The 20,491-nt window shown below is 37.3% G+C and overlaps 1 protein-coding gene across 1 annotated transcript in view; it reads right to left on the minus strand.

The window, feature by feature from the left end:
* zdhhc17 (zDHHC palmitoyltransferase 17) overlaps positions 1 to 19,674 on the minus strand; it is a 32,094-nt gene extending 12,420 nt beyond the window's left edge. The window contains exons 1-6 of the mRNA XM_028449218.1: positions 19,589 to 19,674; positions 6,587 to 6,690; positions 4,826 to 4,948; positions 2,307 to 2,384; positions 1,044 to 1,188; positions 4 to 68 (exon numbers count right to left, since the gene is read on the minus strand). Of these exons, the coding sequence (XP_028305019.1) occupies positions 4 to 68; positions 1,044 to 1,188; positions 2,307 to 2,384; positions 4,826 to 4,948; positions 6,587 to 6,690; positions 19,589 to 19,651 (578 nt within the window). The 5' untranslated portion in view covers positions 19,652 to 19,674. The remainder of the gene's footprint in view (positions 1 to 3; positions 69 to 1,043; positions 1,189 to 2,306; positions 2,385 to 4,825; positions 4,949 to 6,586; positions 6,691 to 19,588) is intronic.
* Positions 19,675 to 20,491: the final 817 nt, after the last annotated feature.

Raw genomic sequence — 20,491 nt, forward strand, 5'->3', positions numbered from 1 at the left:
CACCTGTGTGTTCTGTAAGCAGCCCACATCAGGGGAGTCATGCCGTTCTGATCCATCATGTCCACATCCTGGAGAAAAAAAGCAGAAACTGCCAAATGAGAAAAAAACAGGAGACTGTTTTCTACCACCCCTAGTGGCTAAAACAGGTAAGACGATAAGGCTGTTTTTAAAAAACTCCATAGACTGTTTACTGCAGATACTTTTCAGTTACAACAAAATTAGTCTACATTTGTGTCTTACAGCACATAATGGCCACAAATCACATTCACCCCCAAAGTAACTGCACAAAATAAATACAAAAACATATTGAATGACAGGAAAATACACATGACAAAACTAAGCAATAGTATACAAAAATAAAAGGAAAAACACAACTCAAATTGGTCATTATTCTAAATGCTGACATGAATGTTGATAATGTGGCCATCACATTTTTGTGGCCGCCACTGTGATAAAAGTTGACCGTCTTTGCTTCTGATTAAATTTTTTCAAAAGTTAAAACAAAAAAGTGGTTATGATAGGGATGGGCGATAAGAACCAAAACTCATATCTCAATCGTTTTTCTCAGATATATAGAGATATACAATAGAAATCTCGATAATTTTATTTCAAACGAAGTCTGACCAGGAAGACAATTTTGGGTTAAATTTGATGATCAAAATGCCACACAGTCACATTTATTAACAAACAGCTGCACAATATGTGCCACTTTAGTCTTTTTCTATTCTAAAGAACAGCATGCGTGAGTGAGTTCTGTGGTGTGGCTTGTTTAGGGGAAGGTGAGCCATCAAACTGCGCTTTCTATGCTGTTCTGAGTAGTAGTGAAAACAGTGACTCCTAAGAGAAGTATTTCAAAACAAAATAAACTATTAAAAAAAAAATATATATATATATAGACATAGACAATATTGTAATTTTTAAAATTCCCAAAATAGAAAACTCGATATATCTTGAATCTCGATATATTGCCTAGCTTTAGGTTATGGCGTGACTGATTTGTGCCTTTGTTCTAACCAATAAGCTGTATATCCTGAGCTTCTTACCTGTCCTTTAGCAATGAGGTAAGCCACGATGGAGGTGTGGCCGAACTGGGCAGCCAAGTGCACACAGCTGCATCCCTCACCGTCAATCAAAGATGGGTCAGCACCATACTTCATGAGCTGTACCACCATGGATAGATGGCCTTGCCTGGAATAGAGATAAACAAGTGTTGCACAATTTATTGACTTTGCAAAAACTTCAGGAAAAATACAGAAAACACACAAGAGTCATTTTTGTGGTTTATCATAGTCAGAGAGTGGCTGAGGTCCAAGAACCCCAACATACTTTCTATTGAACTGCTATCATGTACGCATTCTCCTCGCTCCACCTTATTCCTGACCAGATACTTTCTAAATATGGGAGCAACCTAAGTAATAAGCATTGCCAGTTTAAAGTGCATTAGCTTCTCGCTTTCAATGACAAGAGCCTTGATCACAGGCTATACATGAAATAGATGTCCCATCTTCCTGATACAACCAGTTAAAATAGCTTCCTTAGTTTTTAAAAAGCATTAACACAACCCAACATGTTTCACAATAAGACATATTGATGAACTGCTACCTATTCTATAGGACAGGAAGCTGTGTCCATAAGGTCATACTAAAAGGTCATGGGTGGGGGTGAGGGTGGTGGATAGACACCAGACTCCTGTGCAACAGCTGTAGTGTTGATACCGTCTGTCAATTCTATGAATAATTCAGCAGCAGAAAGTATCTTGGGACCTTGTCTGAGGGTGTAAAGGTTAAAAAGGGAGGATTTCATCTAATCTGGTATTTTCTAACAGATATCAGCTAATGGTCTCTCATACGACGAAGAACATAATGTGTCATTTTCCCAATAATGATTGTTCAAACACGTGTGATAATAAATAACTTCTAACTGGTGACTAATTTCTGCCTTTTTTGGTGATAAAAATAAGAATAGGTATTCTCTAAATATGACTATCCTCAGAGACGTGGCTATACTTTATTGTGTCCCTTGGTAGGTGTCTGAAATAAAATTCAGGTGGTCATGTGACCACATGACATGACAGCAGTGGTTTCACGATTGTATTAGTGTAAATATCTGATGTGTGTGAAGCAGGAACTAGTGACGCTGTTAAAAGCCAGTCACCAGTTAAAACACTACCCAGTTCAACCAAAACAGCAGAAGTCTTTGGTGGCTTATAGCAATAAACCAACTGACCATGATTTATACATCATTTTCCCAAATTTTGGAGGATTTGTATTTATTTGTGCGTGTGTGTGTGTGTGTGTGTGTGTTACCTGGTGGCCCAATGCAAAGGTGTGGAGTTGAGGTCTCCTCCTAGCTGGTCAACTATGGCTCCCTTCGATATGTAGTATCTGCACAGAAACGATGAGCGTTTAGTTACATCTAAAGATGACTGACCAATGCCATTTAACAATGAGCTAAGCTGAATTACCTCCCAAGATAAGTCATTTCTTTCATGTTAGCATTACATTGTTGTAAATAGAAACTAGTATCATTAGGTGACACCAACTATAACCTAAATAATCTTTTAATATGTCCCTATTCAAAAAAAAAAAAAAAAAAAAAAAAAAAAAAAAACAGGCATTGATTTAGAATTGAAGTCTGTTCCTTATTTAAAACAATTGTTTCCTCTTATTATTAAACACCTTAATAAACAACAATCACTATTTTTTGTGCAATTGATCGTTTGACTATGTTTAAAAAATAAAAATGATCAAATTAATATTTTTCTTTAACTAAGTTCACAAAGGCATGGCTCCCTTTTTAGATCTGTAATCAGGTCTTAAAAGTTCAACCTCACATGGCCCGAACCCGTCTGAACCAGAATAAAGACAATTGTTTTTAAGCCCAAAGCGCTCTAGCCCGACACTATTCAAGTCTGTTCACGCACACAGCTCAAGAATGATTCAAGAACGAGTTCCTGAGGGAATAATTTATTCATTTTCCCAGGCCAGCCTTTGATTCACCTCCTCAACATCCATTTGTATTTTTCTCCTGACCGTTCATTTATCATTTACCAGCATCCGAGCCCAGCCTGAGCATATATAGAAATGAAGACTCATTGACACATCTTTTTTTAATAAGTTATACTCTCGTTATATTCGCTTAAAAAATGTGGTGAATGAAAAGGAAGACAAAAATGATTGATCAGCCAAATTAACACTGACAGCAATTCAGTTGTATGGATGATGCAGCATTTTACAAACCTAAAAAACAATGTCCCTATATATATATATATATATATATATATATATATATATATATATATATAGGGACATCAAAGAGGATGTCTTTATTTACCATATATATATATGGAAAATAAAGACAACCTCTTTGAACTAATTCACTCTTATCTTTTGTACGTTTACCAACAAATTGTAATCTGAAACAAAAATTTAGCTTTCAGATTTTAGACCAACTACTCAGATCAAATTGTCTTATTTGAATTGAACCCACCCATCTAAACCCAAACCTGCAGTCTAGAGTTGTCACCATACCAAAATGAGTAACCACGATACTATACAAGACAAAGTATCACGGTTCCGGGTAATATCGCGACACTGAAGCCTTTTTTATTGTTATTATTTTATGAACGGCAATGTATTTGTACAAGTTAGAAATACTTATTACTTTTAGTGTTGTTTGGTGCATGATAAGAGTACATGAACAAAAGCATATAAGCAATAAAAAACTAATACATTAAGTTAGAATTTACATGGTTGAAATTTAAAAAAATTATTCAGTTTCCTTTGCACATCAATTTGTTTAAATAATATAAATAATCAACTTAGGATAACAAATTCATTGTCTTTAAAAAAAAAAAAAATCTATTTGACAACAATGCTTCTTCTCCAACATAATAAACCATAGAGGATTAAATACAATAAACAGGAACTGATTCCATGAGAAAACTATATTTGTATATCCATTTTCTGGATGACATCACTGGTGATTTATGAGATTGGATGTGATCCCTCCTTTGTATGTATATCATTTGTAAATATTGTTTGTACATTGTAAATATCTTTGTAAATAAAAATAAAAAAAGATTGCTCTGAATCCGTGTGGAAAAACAAACAAAAAAAGTGTTCCCTCCTTTGGCTCCAATAGCTGGTGACAGCGCCTGCACAGTGGATCTCCTATTGCTTTACCGTCTCTGCCTCGTTTAAAGCCAAAATAGTTCCAAATGGGACTTTTGGAGTTTGATTTTTTGAGCAAAATTAGTGATGCCACTGATGACAATGACGACGCAGCAGACTCGCCACTCGGGCCCGGTGCTTCTGCCATGTGTTGTCTCGTGTTTGTGACTGTAAGCCATGCACGCTTCCAGAACTTTAGCTTGTTGTTTGTTTTGAAGCGAGTTTCTGTAGAAGCGGAGCTGTCTTCAGTTCCTTCATGTCGGCAGAAACACGTGAACAGCTAATCAACTAAAGACGGGCGGACCCAGCGTGCAGAAACAGCCTATCATATCTCCGGACGTCACCAGTAACAGGCAAACAGCCAATCATTCAGCAGCTGTGGAGTTCGATTGCCATGTTGGTTTGTTTTCAAGTGAGTAGAGTGCAGTGAGCTTAGAATGTGCAGTGAGAAGCCGGAAGGAGAGTAGAGGCAGCCGCTATGTAGCGGAAACTGACACAGGTAGTATCGTAATCCACGGTAGTACCGTCGTGTAGAATTTCTAGTATAGTAGGAACCGTTACAATTTGGCACCGCAGGGTACCGTGGGTATTGTGCAACTATACTGCAGTCTATGCTTTTTTAGTTGAAATAAATCTAATTAAAGCAGACTCACTTGACCAAGTCTATCCTGTTGTTGATGGCAGCCCAGTGGAGGAGGGTCACGTTTTCCTTGTCTGGTTGCCGGACATCATAGCCCGCCTCCACCAGCTCCCTGCAGCGCTCGAAGATCCCGTACCTGGCAGAGAAGAACATTAGTCTTTTAATACTTAAAAAAACACCAGCCTTTCAAAGTGACAAAGTCTAAATTTGTTCATTCTATGTCGTTTTGAATGAAGGAAAACCAAACTTACAATTAGGAACAAAAACTTATCCTGCAAAGCTAACAAACTCTCCAACTTGGTAACCAACCACTCCTTTGATTCATCACTGAGGAGATACGTTGATGTTGAGCCGTGTTCAGCTGGTTATCTGTCTAACAGTGTGCACAACTCAGCAGTATTTCTACAAATAACTTGGTTTTCAGATAGTTATTAAATGCACAAAAATTGTAAAAATGATGTTTTTCCCTCGTAGAGTATTTTGTGCTTAATTTGAAATGTTTTAGAAAAACCTTGTGTTATAGACTCATTGATGCGGAAACAGTCGTGTCGGAAAATAGTCGGTTGGCAACATTCCTAGTGTTTAAAAAGTCTGTTTATGTTTTCCAAACACTTACTACACATTTACCCACTGTTTAATGGAGAAATACATTGTAAAATGCATGATTTTCTTGCAAAACGTGTGTAGTGATATACCGTAATTTCCCGGCTATAAAGCACACTGTTTTATTAGTTGCATTACAATAATTTAGCAATTTTCTAAGAAAAATCCACACAAATGCCGCAGCCTAACATAGGCCGCACCCTATTGGCTGATGAGGGCTGATACCCTTCAGACAACTCGGCCAATCAGAACGGGCAGGTAGGCGGGCTGCTGTACTCAGGTCACCTTTTACTGGAACCAGACTGATACACCGCTTCGTCCGCTCTTCTTACCGTAAACTACCACGGAGCGATCAGAGCGAGTCAGACTCTGAGTCAGAATACAGACGCGATCACTTCTGAACAAATCCAACGTGGTGATTTGGCAACTTCATGCTGTAATGCTACTATTACAAACTGGCTAACTTTTACTGTAGATGGAACAGAGATCAGAACAGCCTGGATACAGCCTGTATCTAGTCTGTTCTGATCTCTGCTCCGTCTGTCCGTCCTCTTTACAGAAGCTTCTCCATCAGCCTCAGAGTCCAGAGCACCAATTAATCCTGAACAAACCTAACGCGGTGATTTAACAACTGTATGCTGTTTATCTTCCTAATACAAACTGGCTGACTTTTGCTTCATCCACTCACTTGCACTCTCTTTCTCTCTCTCTCTCCGTTGTTATGATGGGGCAGTGTGCATCATGACAAAATGAGTGATCAGAATGATTCAGTGCCAGCCAGAACAATTTAATATTAACAATTTCATTGTTCCACCTGGTCTAATGTGAGACAGCTCAATTTTGTGGCGGCATGAAGCTTATAAAACTAGGATAATTTAGCCATGTTATTGTTTAAGCCGCAGGGGTCAAAGCATGAGAAAAAGGTAGCGGCTTATAGTCTAGAAATTACTGTATTCTGTGTCATAGACATTTCTGTGATTTCCGTCCGTTTTCCATAATTACAGAAAATCTGAGACCATACACAAACACACACTGAGTAAATAAACTAAATATTGGATTCCACTAGTTTATTGAATCTTCTTGTTGAGTTTTCTGAATCTCCTTTCTAAAAGTGGTTCATGTTTTTTATGACGAGCAAATGCGCAGAGACAAACACTCTTGATCCACTCACTGTGTGGCTTTGACAATATCCCAAGTGCTGTAATCGTCCACGTGGCTTTTGCGGCTGACATTCTCGCTGTAACCATGGTTGTAGTGACTCTGGGGTTTGATTTCCTGAGAGAAGATGAGAAATAAGAACACAGAGATACAGATACATTAGTAGAAGAGCTGATTTATTAAATAAACATAAGCAACAAACATGTCTATAAATCTGTATCATGCTGAAAGAGAAGAATCATTTTAAGATGACAGATATTAGCTTCATTAGCTATAGCTTTAAAGCAACTGCAACTGCCTTCTGAACAACAGGAAGTTGAGTCAACAGTAGCACAGATGCGTACCATAGGACCACTTCTGTATCCATTCAAACATCTACTTAAGGGGAATTGAAAATCGAAAGAGAAAAAAACGAGTTCTGGAACAACTGAAGGTCTCCTCTGCGACTTCCATAATGACTGTCTGCTTAGCTTTGAAAAAATGTCACGGAAACCACAATTGGTCTCTATGGTTCACAAAGTGGGGGTCAATCTGATGAACACACGACAAAGCACAATTCAGCCATTTTGATTCTGAGAATTGTCACAGAGCTATGAAGACCAACACGAACAAAGATAGAGGAGGAGGACAACACTGACTACAGATGAGAATACACAAAAAAGGACGGTTCAGAAGAAATCAAGAATGTTTTGACCAGAGAGACATGTAAACCCATGTAAATTTGCGATGGTAAAACAGGGGACGGGACCCGGATAAGCAAACTGCTTCTCTCGTCTCCTTTTTCGGCATGTACAAAAAAGAAAAAAAAAAATGTAAAAAAAAAAAAAAAAAAAAAAGTGAATGTAACCATGTCGGAAATAAACTGAATAAATAAATAAAAAATAAAATAAAAATAAGATCCAATTTTAGACTTCATATATGGCCTTCACAGAACGTACTCTAAATACTTTCTTTGTGTTCACTGACCTTACAAACAGATTATCAGATAAAGTCGTGTTTGATTGCCAAAATAAATTAATGAAAATGAACAAAAGAGACTATTACACAAAATAAAGTATGACCTGATAATCATATTTGGACTATAAGATAGTGGTGCATCTCTACAGAGAACTACCAGGGATGCTGCAATAGTGTATAGTACCAAAACACAATCACTACAGGAGTTCTGTGGAGCATATGCAAATCACATGGATAATATTCAAATGTTAACAACAAAGGGAGGGATTGGGCTTGGAGAAAGATTTAGGGGTCAAGTTAACTCCATTCTCCATAATAGGGGGAAATGCTTTGTCCACATTGTTCACAAAAAAAAGACGACAGATGATCCAGACTTAAATATAGGTAAAGGTTTATAGATAAATATAGGTTTGGAAAGAAGTGGCTATTGCAAATATTGCTATATTTCAGCTGGCATTTTTTTAAACATTATTCTTTCAAATTCAAATCCTTGCCTAATCAATCATTCTAGACATAGACGGTATAGAAATAAAGTGTAAAGACTGAAGACATTCAGAAGGTAAGAACCACATACAAGATGACGTTATGTTCCTCTCACCATATTCTGCAACCCCCACCCAGTGCAAAATAGATATTTCTAATCAGAGGAGAAGGATTAAGCTAAACAATAGAGGACATTTGGAGATGTGAAAGCTTTCTAAACACCCTGTAATTATGTGTACATTTCACTGACCCCATTTGTCAGTTAGTCAGTAGAAAAACTTGTATATGAAGACAGACATTGACGAGTGTTGCCAAAGGACACTTGAAGGTGAAAAGCTTGCATACACTTTAAAACCATTTGTACATGTTGTTGATCTTGTTCACAGACCTGGTGGTCAGTCTACATAGTGTGGTGTTCCGGATGGCTGAGCAGCTGAAATAAAGATTACAGGGGGTTTGGGCCGCTTGACTGAGCTGGTCAGAACCATCATCACCTAATAACCTAGTACCTAGTACCTTCGCCAGTCTACGAGTCCTTAAGTAGAGATAACCTCTGACGCACCGCCCCTTCCTACTAAAACCTTCTCACAGCATTTGTAAATCCAGTAGGGATGTAACGATTCACTCAACTCCCGATACGATTGGATTCACGATACGATTCTCTCACGATTTATTTTACAAAATGGGAATGTAAACAAATATTCCTTTATTCTGTTGGGGGAAAAAAAACTATAAAATAATGTACTATTTTCCTTTTATATTAAATTGTCAAAAGAATCCCTTGATAAACTATTCAAAACAATGCAGTTTAACTAAAATAAAATAAAATAAATATTGAATGAAATAAATAAAGGGATAATATAAATGAAGAAGAAGCCTATTAATTTAAATTCTGGTTCTATAGTAAACAATGCAAAACTACATAATTCCTTTTCTTTTTAAAAGCGCAACTGAAAACGTATTTTGTGTATTTTGTGCAGACGGCGCTGGTACCCCAGTGGTCGGTTGGCATGCAGATATCCTTGCAGTGAAGAAGAGAAGCTATGCTAGCAGACAGAGCTAATAGAAAAACGTGACTTTTACAGATATTCACGTAATATTACAGATATTCTTTCGGTGCTAAAGGGGTAAGGAATCATTTATGAACATGTTTAAGAGTTGATGGTGGCCAGAAAGAAAGTAGTAGCAGATTCCGCCCGCCGCCTACACTTTTAGACGAGAAGGATATATGCTGTTTAAAAAAAGTACTGCGATTCAATTTTCAGAGCATTGATGTGAACTGTGATACCTATGAATCAATTTTTAACTGCCTTACAATTAATCCTTACATCCCTAAAATCCAGTGATAATTATAACCTGTGGCCTCTTGACAATAATGTACCTGCTGACTGGTAAAGACTGGTGGTGGGGGAGGGGCAGTTGTGATGATATTAAACATCTCCATTTTAGGCTGCTCACTGGTTTTTGGTTAGAACATTATCTTGGCTCTCATCACCAGGGCTCTTCAATTGGCCAAATAGCAAATAGCAATGAGGGATGAGTAGAGGTCATGTGTTCTGTGCCAAACAGACTAATGACACTGCTGATTCTCAGTTTCTACCAACTGACAAATCAATTTTTATCATGAAACCAAGCATATAATTCTTCATCCGCTGTGTGTGTGTCAGAAGGCTTTTTGGTTCCTCTGTGCACAGGAAGCTGCGCTGGTCATTTCCTGGCTTGCTCAAGTTGTGGCTCACAATTAGATCAACTTTTAAATTAGAGCCAATTCTGAGGAGCTCATTCAATACAAAAGGCCGAATGGAAATCCACATTAGGAGAAGCAGCTCGGGAGAAATATTAGTTTTATGGAGAGATTAAAAAAAAAGAAGAGTTTAGAAACAACACTAGTGGTGACACTTTAAAATAAGTATCTAATTCTGTGAAGGACAACACTGTCTGCCAGCGTTTTATGCTCTCATGTAATATGTGATTGAAAGCCAAGACATTTATTTCTAAAAATTTTGAGATGGTCAGAAATATTTCTATGTGTCAAGATGGGCCACTCTAGGAGGACACCACCAACTCAGGAAGAGCAACAAAATTACCTGTACTGTTAACGCACACTAAAAAAGTCCTACTCGCACGTATTCCTATTTTCCTAAAGTCAACTCAAAGACTAACAAATAGGCTTTACACCGTTTTGATTGGCTGTATCGAATCGGCCAATATTTTGCATTTTATGTAATTAATGTGATTGGCTGTAATGTCTTGATTTGCCGAACCGATCAATGACTCATTTACGCCGAAGAGTTGTTTGCTTTACGTGACACGGCTTTATTTCACACACATTTGTGCACAAAGTTGAAAACCTATGCACGAACGGCAAAATTGTCTCTCGGAGCAGCTGGGTGCCGGACTTTTTCCCCAGTTTTCTGGCTCTGAAAGCGGGACAGCGACTGCTGTTGGTGTGTTTGTCTGTGTTTGTATGCGTGTGCGCAGTTATTAAAATTGAGAGTCAGAGAGCGGAGCGCTTCCATACCGGACACTTGTGTCCATTTCAGGGCGGTGGTGGACACAGAAGCGTGTGTTTGCGCGCCCCACCTCCACTGTACACCTGAGAGTCTAACTTCGCTCCGGGGGCTGAAGCTATCCTCAGCTTCGGGGTTAACTCTTGCTTCACAGCAGTCATTGAGTATGACATGGGACTCCGGTTTAATTCAACAGCTGCAACGTTTATTTAGCCAATCATTCAACACAGTATACAGCTTAAAATCGATCTGCTCCATTCATAGATGCTCCCTCATTCCGCACATGGTCATGCGACTAGGGCATTCATTCGCATTTAAAGGGCCACGCACCCACACACACACACTGACTACAAATTTTTAAGTCCTGCATGAGAAGTCTTTAACTCTTCCACTCCCTCACAGTCACAAGGCTGCATTTAGGTCCAGAAACAAGGTACCGTTTGATTTTCCGTGAATCTGTATCAGGTAGTACCAAAGGAATTCGGTCGGTACGCAAAAAAACAACAACCTGAATTTATATGATCGGAACGGTGATCGTTATTTTTTAAACTCCCTGATCGTCAAAAAAATCCTGATCGTCTAAAGCCCACTAACGAACTCACTAACCAACACCCCTAAAGCAACACTTGATTGAATCTAGGAGCAACTTCCTTTGATAGAAACGAATGATACCTAACATAATAATTAAACAACACAAAAGCTGTATTAAGTGAACACACACTGTTACTGTATGACAGTCAAGTGCTGCACACACTACACTAACATCTACTGTGTGTCAGCTCTATTCCATTTGCACGCTCATAATATAAGGGACAGCACGTCTGAGCAGTGTTTATTTTGACAGTAAATTTTCATTAAATGCAACTTAAGCTTTAGTCAAAATTGAATCACCAGGACTATTTCAGTTATTTTATTTCAGAATTAAAATGAAACCAGCACACAGAAATCATCCACGCCACAATCAAAGCACACGGAGCACATGCTCAGTGTGTGTCTCCAAGAACATGCTTGGATAATAAATAAAGCTAAGAAGCTGATTTTCATCAAGAACTTCAATGCACTTTGTGTTTTAATGAGAGAACATACTGTATTTAATTTGACTCTCTTCCAGCAACTCAGTCTGTTATATACGGTGGCTGGGAAGTGTCAGGTGAATGCATTTACAGAAACGAACACAAATGCAAACAGGTCACAACACGAATGCAAACCGGCCACAACGGAAGTGTTTCCGACAGACCGGTATTACAGACGGACACGTTTCTGGCAGATGTTTTTAACCCACCAGAACAGTTAAGAACAAGAAGAAGACATCGAAACGCGTAGGAAAGTAAGTGAAAGTTGATTAGGATACTCTGTCCTTCTGTAATACCGGTCCGTCGGAAACACTTCCGTTGTGGCCGGTTTGCATTCGTGTTGTGACCTGTTTGCATTTGTGTTCGTTTCTGTAAATGCATTCACCCGACACTTCCCAGCCACCGTAGTTATAGGCATGTACAACATTATTCAATGTATGAGTGGAGACAAGTTAAACATTTTATTCTTTTATTTTATATTGTGCATTGTTGGAATGTCAGTGCTAAATAAATAGTTAATTTTTTTTATTGGTTTATTCTTTGAAGTATTAATGTTAATTTACACAAATACAATGTTTTAATTTTAGGGAGGTTAGTATATATTCAGTGCCATAAATGCAATGGAACAATGGCAAAGCAAGGCAAGGCAAATTTATTTGTATAGCACATATCATACTCAAGGCAACTCAATGTGCTTTACATGATCAAAACATTCAATTGTTTAAAATCAATAACAACATTTAAAATCATCAGTAAAATCAATTAAAATCATCAGTAAAATCATCATGACATCAACAACATGACTAAAAAATCTCTCTCTCAATCATATGCAGTAGAGAAAAAAAGTGCCTTTAACTTTGATTTAAAAATGTTCACATTGGATGCTGACTTCAGCTCTGCTGGCAGTTTGTTCCACTTCTTTGCAGCATAACAACTAAAAGCAGCATCACCATGTTTACTGTGAGCTCTGGGCTCCACTATCTGACCTGTGTCCATAGATCTGAGAGACCTGCTGGGTTCGTACCTGACTAACATGTCACTGATGTATTCTGGACCAAACCCATTCACAGATTTATAGACCAGCAGCAGAACTTTAAAGTCTATTCTGAGGCTGACTGGGAGCCAGTGTAAAGACTTTAAAACTGGAGTATGGAACAATTTATTTTGGTGATTCGATTTTCGGCCTTAGTTTTCAGTTTCGGCCAATAATTTTCATTTTGAGGGATTCCTAAATTAATGCATTATTTTTTACAGATTTAATTACTGTTTATTAACCGGATAGCGGATGGTATTATTGTTTGTAAATACACAGACAAATATGAAGTGATCAATGCATAAGACCGCATGATCACATGGGTTCTGATTGGATTTTGTTTCACAAAATTTAATTTTTATTAGTTGAGGAAAATATCAATATATTTTGATATGGTTTTGTTCAGATGTATTTTATCTTAGTTAGTCATAGAAAAAAAAATGTAGTCTACAAAAACTATGACAATAAAAAATTAACACTGCGTCTGAGTATGTTCTATAGCGTGGCTTGTTTGGAAGGCGGAGCCTGAATGGACTTTCTGGTCCACCCCTAGTGACTCTCAATTCAAAAAGTTTGACCATCCGTGATTAATACTTAATTTAACGACAGAAATCTGGTATGGCATTATTGTTTTGCATCATTATTGATTAGCAATTCTAATACTTTACTGTCAGACTGAACATTTTTCCCATAATATAATCAGGACTTGGGTGGATATGTATCTAGGCTTTTCAGAATAAAAACAGTTGGTGTTTAAAACCTAACAACACACACACAAGATTTGAATGCTACACTTCTAGCAAAGAAGCAGCATTGATAACCTGTGTGTCACTCAGTAACTTTAAATGCATCCTTAGTAAGTTCACTGTAGAAACATGACCCAGATTCCCAGCAGCATCAAGCTGGATGTGATGTGACTTAAAGCTGCAGTACGTAGAATCCTCTCTCCTCTCCATTTTGAAACAAAACTGAACTTGCCTTACCGGTATATTTTCTGAATGCTCTTAGCAACTTTTTTCTCAATATAGACTATTGACAAGTCTATGGACTTTATAATCACTCTGCTTCCAGACTATAGAATTAATTCACCTTGAATAAGCTTTTCTTGGTTTACATGGGTCCGTTATCACTCTCTCTCTGACACCTGTGCGTGCGTGCGTGTGTGTGTGGTGGTGGTGACACGCAGACATGCACACACACCCTGCACAGTCACGGGGATCCATGAGGACACAAAGCGGTCTGTTCTATCTCGGTCTGCCTTTTTCCTCTTGATTTGCTGTGTAACTGTTGTGTCTAACTCTGTTTTGGAAACGTTTGCTGGGACGTCCGTTACACTTTTACTACCGAGGGTACCTGAAAGCCTCTCGACTTCAGTCAAGCAGCCAATAATAACGCCAAAAACAGCTCATGGAGCATGCGTGTTTGTAAAAAGATCTCTGATTGGCTGAAGTCCAGCGTCACGCTCCTGGACTTATAAACTTGTCCACTCAGAACACTTTGATTACAACATGCTCAAAGATGATTATGGATTTTTGACCAAATGATGCCAAAAAAAAAGTTGCATACTGCAGCTATAAGTGACAGCGATGTGATAAATTCCTCAGGTGTGGCTGCAGCAGAACAATGGTGTTATGTACACTGCAAGACATTAATGACAAGCATTGGCACAGCACTAGCTGAATAACATGATTGCAAAGTGTGGGAACAAAGTATGAGAACCAATCCGACTTCAGTGTGTATATAGTACTGTAGACAAATATAATTATTGATACCTTGTAATTAACAATCCCAATCACATGAGAAAACCAGCATTAAAGCACGCCTCCAATATTCAAACAATGTCTCAGCTCTAACTCACACGACCATAGAAAACATGACACTTTTTATTTTATTCTTCTACTAGAGCAAACAATGATGACCCATTTGTCCCTCATTTATTTTCTACTTGTGTGCACAGCACCCTGACTCATTACTAAAGCAAAATTCACCCTCAGCTAAAGCTGCAAAATACACATTGATTACATATTACTGTGCACAATATTAGGCAGCAGTTTACAGTTTTATGGTTAATCAAAGGCCCTATGCAAGGTTGAGAAAAAAGGGATGTTCCACAAAGTTGTATAAACATACCAAGAGTTTCTAAAACTTCATCTTTCAATAACTGAGCAGCTACAGTTTTCCTTTCAGCATCTGAGGCGAGCTCATGTCACTGCATTTGTTTGCAGCATACCAAGGATTCCTGACCTGACGTGGAGGACAATTCAGAAACATACGGCTGCTCATTTTTTCAAAAAGTTTTATTTTCAGACAAAAAAACATAGAAAGAAACTTACCGTTAATGAGTTTTTGTGCTTTAAACTAAAGCTGCATGCTGTTATAGCGTCTACAAACAATGGAACCTCAACCAGTTCAGAAAAACTGGGAAGTGAAAGAGGATCTGTATATTGTAAACTAAACAAAACAAAATAAACACCATTTACTACATTTAAAAGACAAAGCCTCTATCATTGTGTCGTTATGTACTATAACCTGAAACAGAATTTGGGACAAATCAGAGGCCCTACATCTGTAAGCATAAGACATATACTGACAAGCAATCAAGATTCATGTTTACCAGACTAACCCAAGACTTCCTACTTGATTGACAAATTATTAAATGTGCACTTTAAATATTTACAACAATTTATATTTTGTAATAATCCCCTTGAGAAATTTGTATCTCAGCAAATACCGTAGTAAAACAGAAAATGTACCGTAACATCTGATCACTACAGGAACAGAAAAGGTCTTCAGTGATTTAGTCTGGACATATTTAATAATATTAAGATCAGCAAGAACTCATTTGTTGAGTAGTTTTATCATTAAAATGTTTAAACCAATGGTTAACAGTAGATGAAAATTTGTCAATGTTTTAGGGCAGCGATTCTCAACTGGTGGGTCAGGACCTGTACGCGGACCTGTACTGGGCGGGTGGCAGAAAGCTGGCCAAAAAATATATAAATAAATACTTAATGTCATGTTGGACTTGTCTTTTATTTTGAAAGAAACTTTTCTTTGACAGGCATGCTGTGAAATGCATGTTGCACAGGAAAATATATAGATTTATGTTTTTAAAAAAATGTTATAGATGCGTGTTTTCAACAGATATCTTTGAAAAAAATTCAATTTGGTTGTTTGAATTCTAAAGAAAAAAAGTGGGTCGCAATTTGATGACCGTGGCAAAATGTTGGTCCCAGGGTGAGACCAGCTGAGAACCCCTGCTTTAGGGTATACACAAACACGCAAACCTATGTAGCTTCACTTCTACTTGAAACAAAGGGAACTATTAGCTTTAATGATAATGCTTTGAAGGTAGATTTTAATCTTCTACACATATAAGGCAAAACAAACAACTTTAAAAGCTAACACTAATCTCATAAAAACATTAGGGATTCAACTAACTAGATTCTTTTTGACACTAAATACTTATAGGTCAGGTTATCATAAATAGAATCACAATCAATATAAAATATAAAAAGTAATAATACTCTAGTACAGTGTTTCTCAAACTTTCCACAGTCCAGTACCCCTTCAGACATTTAACCTGAAGCCATGTACCTCCGACCACTGTGCACACTTACTGTAATAATGAAATGCAGTGTTTTTCAACCTTGGGGTCGTGACCCCTTGTGGGGTTGCCTGGAATTCAAATGAGGTCCCATGAGATGTCTAATTATTTATAATGAAAAAATACTGAATAAAAATGTATTTGTAAAATGTTATTATTTTTCAAATCATAACACCACACACAAATCAATATTAAACAACTGTATTCTATCATTTCACTCTTTCAAATATTAATGTAGTTCAAATAAAAGGCAGGATAAACATATCTGAGCTGGCACATCTTGTCACTTGAAAAAAGTTTCTGGAAGGCCGCAAACATTTGTGATATAAAAAAATGGGGCCATGCTAATCTGTCCTTCATCAGCTAATGTGTAATTTGTGTCAATGCATAGAGGCTCCTGACTGCTGGTCTATTTATATTCGAGTTTCCCATTTTAATTTTTTATTCATGTACCCCCTAATAGTGATGATAAAAAGGAGATTTGACATGCACAGTACTGTTTAAAGCCACGTTTTATTTAATGTTCAAAAAAAATAATGCAAAAAACAGATTATTTGAGACAATGTTCATTATTGGTAATAATATAGCATTTATGTTTTATTGTTAGTTTTGTGGTTTGTTTGGTCATGAATGCTAGCCTTTTGAAAACAGTGGTTTTGAGCCTACAATCTGCCATTTTCTTTATTTCTTGTGTGCAATCACAGGTTGGAGCAGATATCTTTGTGTGTCTGTAAACAATCATAACAATATGGCCAGCAACGTGCGGAGAAATACTTGAGTGTACACCGCAAAAGGGGCAGCAGGCATTAATATCCACTGAGGGAATCATTTTTACATCACATTTTCACATGTATATTATGTACAGTTTGCACAGAAAGCAGATTGTTGATAATCACAGTGCAATTAGGCCAAAATAGTGGAATAGTATAATGGGTTACATGCAGAAGTGAATTACAAATCTTTTCTTCCTGAAACAGAAACAGCAATATTGTTATGAATTAGGGCTGAAGGATTTTGGAAAATAATCTAATTGCGATTTTTATTCCTCAATATTGCGATTGCAATCTAATATGCAATTATTTTTTCAAGGGCCTCTTGTCATGCATTTTTCAATGAACACAGCAATAAATCAATCTGTTTCATAATAAACAATTTCAGATTCATTAAAACTTTAAATAAATATGAAATATAAAATGTAAAGCACAGATTACAACAATAGAGCAAACAAATCTGTGGCTTCAACATATCTAACTAACTTTACGTTTCATGAAACATGTAAACGTGGACTGCACTTCTTAAACACCCTCTGAACTTAACAGGACAGTTCAAGACAGGACAAGAAAAAAAATTTTTAAAAATAATTTGCGATTAGAAAATCGTGTTTTATGATATCACGATATCGCAAATGCAATTAATCGTTCAGCTCTATTATGAATAATATTATTTAAGTCATATTTATTCTTTTAAACAAAATCAATTTCTCTCCGTAAACGAGTAATAAGAGAAACAGAAATGTCGATACTCGTGCAAAATATGACATAATTTGACTCAATATGACAAACTTCACCTACTGAAATAGAAATAGCTACTGTATATGACACAGACAAAACCCCTACCGATAGCTTTTGGGACAAGCGTGATCTCCTGCTCACTTCAGCAAATTTCTACTGTGTATAAATATAAAAGTATTGACAATAGTTAACTCAGTTAGCCGTATTAAGCATCTGTAATGACATTTGATTAGCGACAGGAGATGAAACCGAAATTAAATGGTAAACTGACACGAATATGATTCTAAAATGAGTCAACTCTGAAACGTACTTGGGGTTACTTTGAAACCAAAAATCTGAGGCTGTACCAACAGTCCTGCCCTGTTCAATGGAAATCATCATCATTTGAAATAGACTTTTTCGTGAGAAATTTTTATGACCAATACCATTTTATTGGTGCAAAGTCAGTAACTCCAGACTACTCTCATTTACAAGACAAAAACTACCTCTGGCTAGACAAAAAGAAAATCCATTGACCTGCAGTGCTGCCTTAGCACTTAATCAGCCAGTCTGCTTATGTAGTAAGGTTAATGTACTATGACCTTTAACCTTTACCCAGGACCCTCAACAGCTGACAACCTAATATTTGAAATAGTATTAGACCGATACATCAACTGGTCAATATTATCGGCTGATTTTTGCGTTATTTACGTGCATCGGCATTGGTCGATGTGGACTGCTGCGTTTGCCGATCCGCATTATTTACAGAGAGCAGAAATCTACTTGTTCTTGTTCTACATCACCTGTTTTTTAATATTTGTTAAATATTTTTTACTTGGTGTCGTTCTACCTCACATTTGTTAATTTCAATAAATGTTCCTTCTTTAAAAGTTTACACTCGTAACATTTGTTATCATTATTGTGTCATTTTTATGATGTGAATTGAGGGAGTGAAAGTAGTATCGGCTCCAAATATCGGCTCAAGGAAATCGGCAGTCGTATCGGTCATCGGCTAAGGCCGATGGGGAAAAAAAATCGGTATGGGCATCGGCTCAAAAAAATTCCATATCGGTCTATCCCTAATTTGAAAACATTTAGCTGAAGTCTAAAAATAATAAAATTGTTTACCACAGTGAACTGTTTAACTAGTATTAGTCTATGATGATCTTGAATATACAGCAGGCAATGTTTGATACATCTCAGTGTTTTAGCAGACTTATCTACAGCAGGACGGAAGTACATTCTAACTACTATGTGGTAAATGGTGATTTAAAAAATACTACATCACAATATGAATCTAATGAACCACTGGTAAAACGATGAGATGCTTCAGTTAAATCACTGTGCATAACAGTAGAATGCATTCATCTCGGATGTATCTGTGTATTCGTGATGTTCTGCAGAGATTCAGACTGAGCACAGACGAAACACACCAGCTGGATGTCTACACACACACCTCAGATCTCCATCATCGCAGGTAAAGCCAAGCAGCAGTCATGTTAGCTCATAAGCTAACGCACTACCCTAACGCTACTTCGTTTACTACATACTCACACACACAGCTAATGACAGTATCAACAGAGTTAACGGTGCTACCATAGCATAAAGCAGAACCGCGCCGGGTGTTATGGTGAACATCATAAAGCTTTTACAGGATTTGCAGAAGCTGCAGCACGGGGCTAGCTGCGTTAGCATCTTTAGCAGGCAACCGCCCCCCCTCCCTCTCCCACCTCCGGAGCTACTGCAGGGGGCATCCGAGTTTTCTGCCCCATTTACGGCAAGGTAAACTGTCACACCCACAAACAATCCGTGAGATGTGTGGTTATGTGTCAGAACGATGGCGTGAAATGCAAAGACCGTACCTCAGGATGGAGAATAGGGACGCAGCCAGCCTCTTTCTCATACTCCTCAATCGCGTCAGCCATCTTGGTGGTGGTGCACGCTGAGGATTGTGGGAAACGGGAGGCTGAGGGGACGCAAACAGAGGAGTAGGAGGAGGAACTGTATTAAACAGAAATGACGGAGATAATACATCAGATCCATTCAGTCCACATTACAGCTACATTCAGTCCACATTACATCCAGTAAATCAACATCACATTCACAATCAGTCTACATCATACCTGTCAAGTTTTGGATTTGAAAATAAGGGACATTTTCTGGCGCCCACTACGAGCCGTCCCACCCGCCCAACCAAGCTCCAGTATCCCTTATATTTTAAGACAAGTGTACAAGAAATCTAAAATACCCACTTGTCAACCACTTACTAAATATAATTATGTCATTATATCACATAATGATGATATAAGAAGAAAGAAAATATTACATATTTTCTTTCTTCTAACATCTCATATTTTCTCAAAATGGTGATATATGATATAAATCTTAGATAATTTTATCAAATAAAGTCTGGCCAGAAAGACAATTCTGGGTTAAATTTTCTGATGCTAAATGCTACACAGGTTCATTTATTAACAAACAGCTGATCAATATGTGACACTCATTAATCATCTAACTGAGCTTTACATGTTGTTCTGAGAAGTAAAAGACTCCTAAAACTAGTATTTGATACATAATAAGCTATAATATATATATATATATATATATATGTAAATGAAATATAGTTTTCTATATCGCCAAAATAGAAAAACTAATTTCTGAATTATAAAACAGCCTAAATTAAAACATAAATGTGTATATGAACCACGTGTTTATTTAATATACTTACAGTTTAAATACAAGTCAACACGTTGCATATTTACTGT

This window comes from Gouania willdenowi, chromosome 6, assembly GCF_900634775.1.
Source record: "Gouania willdenowi chromosome 6, fGouWil2.1, whole genome shotgun sequence".
Lineage (NCBI taxonomy): Eukaryota > Metazoa > Chordata > Actinopteri > Blenniiformes > Gobiesocidae > Gouania > Gouania willdenowi.